Below are 11,135 nucleotides of genomic sequence, written 5' to 3'. Positions count from 1 at the left end.
GTTGTCAAGGCTCGTCCTAAAATTAAAAGCCTTAAAATAATAGTGTTGAATTTGTTTGCGGTCCATGTACCACAACTTTAGATTCAGTCTCACATATATTCATTCACACATTGATCTGACCTCTTGCTGGTCCTTTAACCCACACAATAGAGCATCAGGTAGGAAGTCTGCATATCCTTTTTTCCGTGATAATTTTATTGTGATAGTGTGAACGGAAAGACTCGTTGTTAATCTGTGTTACTTGACGAGCCTTTTATTTTCGTTTAGACTTGAGGAAGTGAATATTCACTGAATGTGGCCAGTTGCTCTGTAATGTAGGTGAAATAACTGGTAGCGTCATAGCACAGTAACGCAGTGTCGACTCACCTGCGTTCCAAAGGTGAGATTACTTAAACCAGCGACCTGACATGCGCTATTAAATACTTATACAGATCCAGAGCTAACGGAACCGAACCAGGATATCAACACCAGCCTGCAGCGAACCACGGATGTTGATGAAAAAGAGAGGCCATACGTGTTTGATAGTATTCAGTATGGTCTCATTACTTCTGCTCATGATGGTGCTGTACAGTACCATCGGCACCCAGAAGCCAGGCAGCCACAGCCTCAGACATGACTACCAGCTGATGGGCAGACCCCTGTACAAACTGGACCTGAGCTGGCCCAAGGACCCAGAGCTATTCACCGGGGAGGTGTTTGGAGTGGCTGTCAACCAGTATGCTGGTGTAGTGTATGTGGCACAGAGAGGTAAACACGCTATTTAAACCTGATCCCCGTGTTTACGGATTGTGATGTGTAAATTAGAGATCTGTACACCTTCACATGGAGTACAGGGGTGATGCTGTTAGGAATTTAAAGCAGCTGCAAGAAACTTTCATTTTGTGTTGATTGCACCTGTGAACAAAGGCTACCTGTGCGTCACCATTTTTAAAGGGTCACTATGTCGTTTTGGAGGAAAAAATCAAACTCAGAATTGTGAAATTTACAATTCAAACTTTCCATTACGGAATAAACGAGCTGTTATCAGAGGAAACTAAGCTCAGAATGCTGTTTGAAGCTAGAGAGGTGGCAGGGTCCGCCACATATAAACCAAGTAAAACAGTATAAACTGTGTTGTCCTTTAAAGGAGAACTTCGGTCGATTTAAACATGCAGCTTCATTGCTCAAGCTACCCTTGACTTGCCAGTACCGAAGACGCGAACAAATTTGGTCCAGCCATTACAGAGCTCCGTGAACGCAGATTTAGCATTGAACGCTAACAGCATGGGGTCAGAACTTTACACTGTGTTTTAAGCGTCTTAACATGCTCCACATCTCACACCAAAAGTTATGCAACATCAGCAGACACCTTAGCACACAGCACTGTAGCGTGTATGACTCAAACTGAATAAAAAAGTAGTTAAAATAGTGTGTTTGTGCAAGCAGCTACTTACCTGTTTTTGATGACATCCGTGTGTTCCGGTAGCTAGACCAAACTAGCATATCCATCGAGTGTGCACTTAACAGGCTTAACAGGCTATTGTAAGGCTCATGGCTCATGACAGGCTGTAACATGGACTAGTACATTATGAACATAAACACGAAAATGCTGGATTACGTTTCCGTCTCCGCCAGTGAGGGAGTAAGTACACGCTCGACGGATTGACTAGTTTGGTCTAGCTACCGGAAGACGTCGATGTCAACAAACAGGGAAGTAGCTCCTTGCACAAACACACTGTTTTAACTACTTTTTTATTCAGTTTGAGTCATACACGCTACAGTGCTGTGTGCTAAGGTGTCTGCTGATGTTGCATAACTTTTGGTGTGAGATGTGGAGCATGTTAAGATGCTTAAAACACAGTGTAAAGTTCTGACCCCATGCTTTTAGCGTTCAATGCTAAATCTGCGTTCACGGTGCTCTGTAATGGTTGGACCAAATTTGTTCGCGTCTTCGGTACTGGCAAATCAAGGGTAGCTTGAGCAATGAAGCTGCATGTTTAAATCGACCGAAGTTCTCCTTTAAGGTCAGTTTCTATATTCACATTATTCAAACATGAAAACAAAGATAGTTTGTTTAGGCAGAAAACAGTCAATGAAGATATTTCTCTTCTAATAAAAAAATCTTTAGACAGACAGACACACAGAGAGACAAGACACACAGACGGAGAGACATATGGTTATGATTTCTGAGTGACAATAACACATTTGGTGCCATTGGGCAGATAGGTGTTGTCGTAGCAGCACTATAAGAACTAGAGGTGGGTGCAGTTCATCAATGTGGCAAGGCATCGTGATGTGTCATGTGACGATTTGGCATCAATTAATTAACGTTGATGCTTTGCCACAAGACCGGAACAAAAAACACGTAACCGGACCTTAGCGTGCGCGCCGCCCGGACTGTTTAGTGAGTGGGACCACAACAAACGGAGCAGTAACTTTGCAAAATGGCAACAGCTGTAACAGCCCGCTAGCTGGTATTCTTGCACAAGAATGTGTGTGTCCCAGATTCTGGCACTGACGATGAAGAGTCTGGTGAAGACGAGTAGCACAATGAAGACATTTGCCTCTCTCACACAACAGGAGGATGTAGGGGGACAAGAGGGAGGGGAGGGAATATGGGAGGACAGTTTACTTTACTGGATGAGTCTGAGTGCCACTCTGCTATACTGTGTTTGTGTTGTGTTAACCTCACTGTACTGAAGCTCCAGATTGAATAAGTTCATTTGAATTATGCACTTTGGTTCAGAAGAATGCAATTTGTTCCCTTGGAATATGGCAGTTTTTTGTTGAGTTATCCTATCCATATTCCAGACAGAATAAGTTGAATTATTTAATTTTGAAGAATGCACTTTTGTTCCCAAGGCAGCTTTTTTTTGTTAAGTTATCCTATTCATATCCCAGACTGAATAAGTTTCCATTTTCCAAATCTCTATAAAAGCAAATAACCTCTGTCTCTATGTGTGTGTGTGTATTCCTCAAATATCGCTGCGGATCAGGATCAGACTGACCTGAGAGTTTCAACATGGCTGCTGCGTGGTTCAAGGGTGTGCTATTTCGCATTTGTTTGGACTGCAATGATACCGTTAATAAATCATTTCAGAAATGCTTTACAAATTCCACGAGCATGTCCACCGGAGCCACTACAGTCACGTGCGCACCAGAGCCAATCACTGCAGAGCCCACCGCGACCCCCCACCTTAAGAAACAAGCAGATTTATACCTGCAGCGGCGCGAGCTGGACCGGGATTTTGCCGGCGGTTCGGTCCCGTTCTGTTCTGTTCTGTGCATCTAAACTGACTGTTGTGGATTAATGAGATTAAACGAGTCCGGACCGTGTCTGTTCGTGGTCTGAGGAGATCCGGAGACGCGCGGACAACAAAGTGGAATTTTGCCACATTTTGCCGGAAGCATCGGCACGTCCAAAACCGGACCTAGGGTAAATAATGTCCGCCACGCTTTTTCGCGAACATTGCCGTCACGTTTGCTTTGTGTCTGGTGCAGGAAGAAACGGTAAAAACAGGCTTTTGTCACGAAAGTGTCCAAGCAGCAAGTTTGGTTGTTGAGGAACAGGAAGTTGTGGGAGGGACCTAGGCGGATGATTGAGAGATGTGTGTGAGAGTTGAGAGATTTGTGACATTTAGCGTGTTTGGAGTGTGTAGTAAGTGTGTTATGTAGTGTTTGGTGTAGTGTGTTTAGTGAGTAGTGGAGTCGTTTTTTTGTTTAATGAGTCAGAATAATGAGGAGAAGCTGAATGTGGAGCAGGCAGTGCAGCTCTTCATTCAGCTGGAAGGAGCACAGGCAGACCTGAGCATTGCCTGCATTTAAATGTAAATAGTTACATATAACTTTGTAAATTTTTTAAATGTATGCACACATTTAGATAAACAACAATTTATATTTGCATTATAAGTAAAAAAAAAAAAAATTAAAAAAAAATGGTCTGTTAAACATATTTGTGGTTTTCACAGTAAAAAAATCTAACTTTTTCTACTCGGATTTCATGTTTTTTTTTGTGATTTTAGGTCCGTTGTGTTAATACAGTATGTCAAAATAAAAAAAATAACTGTACAGTCACACGTGAGGTTGTGCTGAAAATAATGACACCAAGTAAATAGCTTTTAAGATGAAATATAATGGCAAAATCAAAAATAGTCAAAAACAGCCAATTATACCCTGGAATATCGGATTTCACAACAAACCTAAATATCCCTGACGTCCCACCTTCAAACACAGCCTCATTTGGCCATCCATGAAAAAGCTACTTAACCTCCCACTTTTTTATAGGAATACACTTTTCTTACGGGCACTGCACTAGTTAAATAAATTTGATGGAAGTACATATCTTGTTTACTTGAATTAATGAACTCATTAAATCCAGGGCTTGACTGTTTTCAGTGTTTTCTGCAAATAGAGGGGTCTCTCATGCTAGTGGAGCTTTCCCTGGTCAAACTTAAAGGAGAACTTCGGCCGTTTTTAACCCATATCCCTGTTGATCGAGGCTACTGAGTGTTGTCATTAGGAAAAATAATGAGAATATTTGGCACAATATTTACCGAGTATTAGAGTGGCAGCGAAAGCGAACCTATGGGGGCAGACATAACTGAAACTTAAAGAGGTCTGCCCCCATAGGTTCGCTTTAGCTGCCGTCCTGATATCTGGTCAATATTGTGCAAAAAATTCACGTTATTTTTCCTACTGACAGCACTCGGTAATCTCGATCAACAGGGATATGTGTTAAAAATGGCAGAAGTTCTCCTTTAAGTCGGTCAAAGTGCAAATGTTTACATAGTCATGAAAATAAAATATTTTGTGTCTTTGAAAAATACAAGTCAGATGTTCAAAAAACCTTGTTATTTACTTAATGAGTGTAGTTTTAGAGGAACTGAGTTAATTGATAGGCTATTTATTTACAAATTTTGCCACAGATGAAGACAAAATCAATCTTGTATGGAAAAAAGCATTATAAATCGCAATAATCGAACAATCGTGGCACCAATAATCGAATCGAATTGACAATCGTTATAATCGAAGAATCAAAGCTCCCATAATCGAAATCGAATCGTGAGGCACCCTTGTTGGAACACCCCTAATAAGAACAAATCACCATGTTGCTGCTGATTGTGTCATTTTGTTCCCTCATGATTTGAGAAGGTACACAATGAAGCGTGTCACAGAGCTGGCTCACGGTGTAAATCACCTCACCTGAGTCAGGTGGTTTAGTTCCAGGTGTGATCATGTCCTTGCCTACTCTTCAAGCTTATCAAGCTCTCTTCTCCTCTAAAACTGTGCATTGTACTGGGACCACATTAAAAACCACTTGCAGCTTCATTTTGTATATGATTTGCTTTCCTTCCCTATTCTTTTATTATATCTCGTGGCCACAATCATAGGAATACAGTTAAAACGGACAAACACACGGACAAAATCCAATCACTATAAAATGTGCTGCCTGGTGTGTTTGCCTTTGCTTTTCTCCTAGGTGACAATGTGCCCAAAGTCCTGGTGTTTACCACTGATGGCGATTTCCTCATGTCCTGGAACACAACCACCCTAGAGATGCCTCATGGGATATTTCTAGCAGACGCTGCCACATCAAACCCCACTGTGTGGATCACAGATGTGGGTAGTGGTCCATATGGCCATTGCATCAAACAGTACTCGCCTTCTGGGAGCCTCCTGCAGGTGACGACTCTATCTAAGACTACAAATCTTTGGTTCAGATTCCACAAGCTTGGTTTTCATTTAAGTACTTAAGGTTGTTCATTGAATGAGACAAGCCAAAAGTTGCTTGTTGTTGAATGTTTCTTGTACTTGTCAGGTGCTTGGTACACCAGGAAAACCAGGCTCTGGGTTGAACCCTCTGCAGTTTGACCAGCCAGCTGAGATCTTTGTCCACGACTCTGGAGAGATGTACATCGTGGATGGTGATGGTGGGATGAACAACCACCTTATCAAGCTGTCCAAAGAGCAGGAGGTGCTGTGGATGCATGGAGAGAAAGGACAAGGCCTAGCTCAGTTCTACATCCCCCACAGCGTGACCGTGGACAATGCCCAGAGGGTGTGGGTGGCCGACAGGGGGAATAAGAGGATCCAGGTTTTTAACTCCGTCACCGGGGACTGGCTGGGGACATGGGGAAGCTGCTTCACTGAGGACGCGCCTTACTCTGTACGCCTGACCCCAGACAAGAAGTACTTTGTTGTTGTCCAGCTCAACACCAACCAGATTACGCTCCTGGACGCCCCACCGGTGGGTTTGATTGGCCAGTGCAGAGTGGTGAGTGTGATCCAGCTGGCTGATGAAGTGAAGCCCCACCTGGTAGACCTGGACCTGAAAACAGGGGCCCTGTATGTGGCTGAGATTCGAGCTCAGCAGGCCCAGAAGTTTACCCCCTTCAGTCTCGGTGGCAGTTTCCTTATAAACCTTTAACTGAAGAATTTAAATTGCATCATTGATTACAAACAAAAGCATCACCAATTATTTCCAAATGTATGTGAAATGTGCACATGTTTTATGTAATTTACAGTCATATGAACCAGAAAACAATACAAAAAAAAATTCTGTCAGTAGTGTGGAACCGTACTCATAAGGTTCATAAGATATCTAGAGTGTTTTTTCCTTGACAGCCCTGTCGCAAAGACATTTGATTTTCATATGACTAGTTTACAAACAGCAGATATGTTTTGACTAAAATGTAATCTTATGCAATCTAACTTTTAACGTAAATCACAGTTCCAAACGCTGCTAACAGTTTTCAAATGTCCACAAGTGACGATGTGTTTCCATTGTTTTCTTACATTATAATTATTTTTTATTTTTTATTTTTAATTTTGTAAATCTGAGCCTTATATTTTCATGCTTCATTATGTAAATATTTTGTATTCACCAAAAGTTTTGCAATTGGTCCGTTCATCACCTCAGCGGGAAGCCACAACACAGCTGCAAATTAATCCCTCTGGGCAACTGCAACTGTCAAAGTTACCACCACTACCAGTGTTGTTGGTGCCACTGACGGGCTCAGGGTGTTACTCTGACACCTTGACACAAACAACAACAACGATGAAATAATGACATAATGACAAATCTCGTCTGAGTAGAAGTCTCGTGCAGAAATCAGTTGCCTGATGAGCCCATTGAGTAACATGTAAATGCATTTCTTTTAGACAGGGTTTCTGCAGACTCAAAAAAAAAAATAGTGAATCGTATTGAATATTCAGTATTGCAACTGAATTTAACATAGTACATCAATGATTTAGGAAAGTCATTGATGTCACTTTGATATAGACAGATGGAGGCATCATGTTGTTGCTAACATGTTATCTATACACTGTTATCAATAATTGCTATCTTAAAGAACATTTTAGGAGTTTTTTTTGTTGTTGGTGTCACTGAAGTTCTGTGCTATATTTATTTGTGTTATTATTTGTTTATTTGACTTTGCACTGCTTGAAACCTCAAGGTGTTTAATTTCTTCATTGCAGACACTTTTTAAACTCTGTTTTAAAGTGCTTTTTGCTAGTTAATGGCAGTTTTAAAAGATTGCATGATTACTCATGCAGATGTGTAAAAGGCTGGAACTGAATTGATTTGCATACTGTTTGATCTGAGTTGTTTGCTGATGATTTTACCAGGCATATCATATGATTGTCTTGCAGTACGTTTTCTGTTGTACAGCATCATCTGTATTTTGATATTATCTTTTTTATGGTGATAGTTGAATTACTTTTTCAGAGAGTGTGTTGCCACTATCACTAACTGTGCAGGGTCTATAGAAAAAAGACTGAGTTGTAATTTACCTGGGGATTCAGGAGGAAGTGTGCTCTCAGCAGTCCTTCAGCACAGTGACAGAAAACAAGAAACATACTATTTTATTATGACCACTTCCTTATGATTTCAATTGTAAGGCTGGAAGAATTCTTCATTTAGTTGGTTATCTTAACAAAGCAGACTTTTTCCTCACGATGAACAACCAGCCTAATTTTCAAGATGAGACATTTTGAATTTGTGGTTATTACTTTCTAAATAAATGTTATGCTGACATAACTATAATATTATGATAATTACATACTTTTATTTGATTAAGTTGTCATCATGAGATAGCAGCCTTGAAGTGTAATTAATCCCCACAAAAACAATCTGTACTCGTGGTTCATTTATATCCTAATATACATTTCAGAAACAGTTTTCATTTTCCATTTGTACAAAATGTGGATGCATGCATTTACATATAGTACTTTGAATAATATTCTTCAGTCTGTAAATATGTGCAGTGTTGGAAGATGCATCTTGAGTTGTTTCCCTATAAAAACAACACAGTGAATTGGTCTGTGTACAGTCTGTGTACAGTATGCACTTGTACATGTGTGTAAGTTAGTGCATATGTGTTTTGTGGGTCATATATGTATATGTAAGGATGTGAACTAATGTAAAGAGCCGGCAGAGGTTTCCTCATTATTTTAAGCAATGGTTAAAGGAGCCCCCAGAGGGCGCCACCTGGTTAGTCTGTTTTGGTGCTGCCTGTGGCTGCTCTTCTTTGTTGGTTGTGGCCATCTTAGGTCACAACCTCTTGTCCTTTTCTGAAAGGTAAGCAGGGAGAACTCAGCCTCTCCAGTAGTGATGTTCGATACCATCGATTTCCTTTCCGATCTGATACTGAGTAAAATTCAGGCTGGTATAGGTGATACCGATCCGATACCGAGACTTTGTGCAAACACACCTAACGTGTCTGGTAAATCTAAAAAAAGTAGTGTTTTTCAGATCATAGCTTCATAAAGAATATAAGACATGAGAGTATTTATCTATTCATTTATGTTAAAATCACAGGAACAAACAAATGATGGGGCTACTCGGCACTGAATGCTTAATCTTATTTAGATTCAATTATGTATGTAGTCTCTCCAGATAGCCTACAATAAGGGGATACAAACACTTGCTGTTTTATAATACTGGGTGACTTAAATTGAAATTGCCAGTAAAATATTTGATTGAATAAATAAATGCCACAATAACTGCACAAGTTTGTCAATACCTACATTTTAAAATATTCATTTAGCAGTTAAAGCAAATTAGACTGATTGTAAATAATAGACATATTTTATAGATAAAATGTTATTTTTTATTCATCTTTTCTAATATATATTTTTCTTAGTTCACTATGGCTGTTTTATCGCAATTGCTCTGTACAATTTAATGACACCTAGTCTCTGTAATCCACTTTAGATGATCAATTCTTTAGGAAACCTTACCTGAATAAATCTAGGCTTTTTTTTTGCCTATGTGAGATTATCTCAGTGATACACATACTGTATTACTCCAAGCTGAACTCATGTAGCTATTTGTTGAAGCATGTATTTATTTTGTTACTTATTTCATAACCATATTTATTCATTTGAACAACTCCAAAAGCAACAGTGCTTTGCATCGCTTAAAGCTCCACATTTTCTTCATCTGTAACTGGATGGTGCCTGCCTGCATCACTGAAGGACTCCGCCAGAGACGTCTGTCTTGCCCTAGCAGCAGCACCTGACACTGTGCTCTCCTCTTCTGTCCGCCTCATAATAAATGCCTAATATTCTGTGTTGTGGTTTAACCTGAGGTGTTTCACAAGGTTTGTTGTGTTGCCATAAGTCCTTAACATTTTTCCACAAACATCACAAACCGCGCCTTGGCTGTTTGTGGAGTTGAAATAGCCCCACGCATGACTCCGTTTATAGTCTGCCATTGTGTCTACAGACTGAGACTGAGTGACTGAGTAACTGAGCAGCTTGCCGCTGCACTTACGCATTACGCACTTATCCAGGCGGAAGTAAAAGTAGTTCCCACCAACCACGTATTTAGAGAAGATCTCAATAGTTTAGTTACTTTCCACTGTGTTCCTGTTAATGATAAGCATTACCGTAAATTACTAAATTATCGATATTTTGATTTGAGAATCGAGTTTAGAGCATAAAGATCTGGTATTGGAGGTATCGATATTTCAGTATCGATCCACACATCACTATTCTCCAGTCGAAAGATAAAAAAAGTTATTGTTTTGTACTTTCCAGTTGATTTGTTCAGCAAATATGAATGCTAAGAGCTATATTAATGAGGTGAAGCTGTTATGTGTGTAAGAGACGACTGTGGATTTGGTTCATTTACACCCACACGTACTCACGCGCAGACACACACACACACACACACTAGCCATGTCTCAATTCAGGGTCTGCACACTTCAGGGGCCCGCCCTTTGCGGTCTCACCAAGTATGTGCGCCCTGCAGTCCGCGTCAGCCTGTTGTGAAATGGGACGGTCTACCCTTTGCAGCATTTCCTGGTTGCGTCACCAGGTGTTCCCGCCTCTACTCGTACGTCACTATTTCTGCAGCCCAGGTCCTCGAAAGTGACAAGAAGAGTAAAGTTTGACGCAGATATGTTTGAGCTTCAGGAGTTCCTGATTTCCTTTTAATCCTCCTGCTTGTGGAGGAAGAGGAGAAGCGGCTCTGGTTTATCTCCGGCTGAGAGGACCGTGGAGAGGTAAACCTGTTAATGCTGGCATATAAACTGCTGATCGCAACTTAGGGTTTTATTAAAATTTTAAAGGCGTTATTCCTATTTAAAGTGTTTGGTAGATAGTTTTGTTTGTTGTAATGATTTATTATTATTATTATTATAATTGAAATGGCCTCTTTCTTAAAACATTCTTAATGACATGGCAGCCGTCGATCGAGTCAGAACTGCAGACCCAGTTGACGGACGATGTGGTGGACAGAGGAGACTGGACCCCCAAACACCCTGAGTACCGACCCAGATGATGTCCCACTGACACCATCCAGCCCAGCAGCACTGAAGGGATTCCTGCTCAGCATCTTACTGTACATCACCTGTGACTGTTTTAATATTGTTTTCAATAATAATTATTTTTGTTTATAGTGAATAATAATCTGTAAATAGTTATTTATGCTGTAAATTTGGAAATAGTTGTAAATGTTGAGACCTTCATAATAAAAGAAACCATTTAATCCCTTGTTGTCCCTGAAAAGTAGCACTTGATGCTGTTTGCTCTTATAAATAGTACTTAAGCTGTAAATACTGAATGGAATAGACAACGTGTAACAATAGAACAATATTTTATTTCATGAATTATATAAAATGAACAATTATGACCAAATAATATAAAAA

The 11,135-nt window shown here is 40.2% G+C and overlaps 1 protein-coding gene across 1 annotated transcript; it reads left to right on the top strand.

Annotated features, from left to right (window-relative positions):
- Positions 1–240: 240 nt before the first annotated feature.
- LOC115571576 (NHL repeat-containing protein 3) lies at positions 241–8,990 on the top strand. Its single transcript, XM_030401027.1, has 3 exons — positions 241–747; positions 5,459–5,661; positions 5,798–8,990. Exons 1-3 carry the CDS (start codon positions 489–491, stop codon positions 6,404–6,406), a joined length of 1,071 nt encoding a protein of 356 aa, XP_030256887.1. The 5' UTR covers positions 241–488; the 3' UTR covers positions 6,407–8,990.
- The last annotated feature ends 2,145 nt before the right edge of the window (positions 8,991–11,135 follow it).

Source organism: Sparus aurata, chromosome 20 (assembly GCF_900880675.1).
Source record: "Sparus aurata chromosome 20, fSpaAur1.1, whole genome shotgun sequence".
In the NCBI taxonomy this organism is placed as follows: domain Eukaryota; kingdom Metazoa; phylum Chordata; class Actinopteri; order Spariformes; family Sparidae; genus Sparus; species Sparus aurata.
The sequence above is the reverse complement of the archived record's forward strand: the minus strand, read 5'-3'. Positions and strand labels throughout refer to the sequence as shown.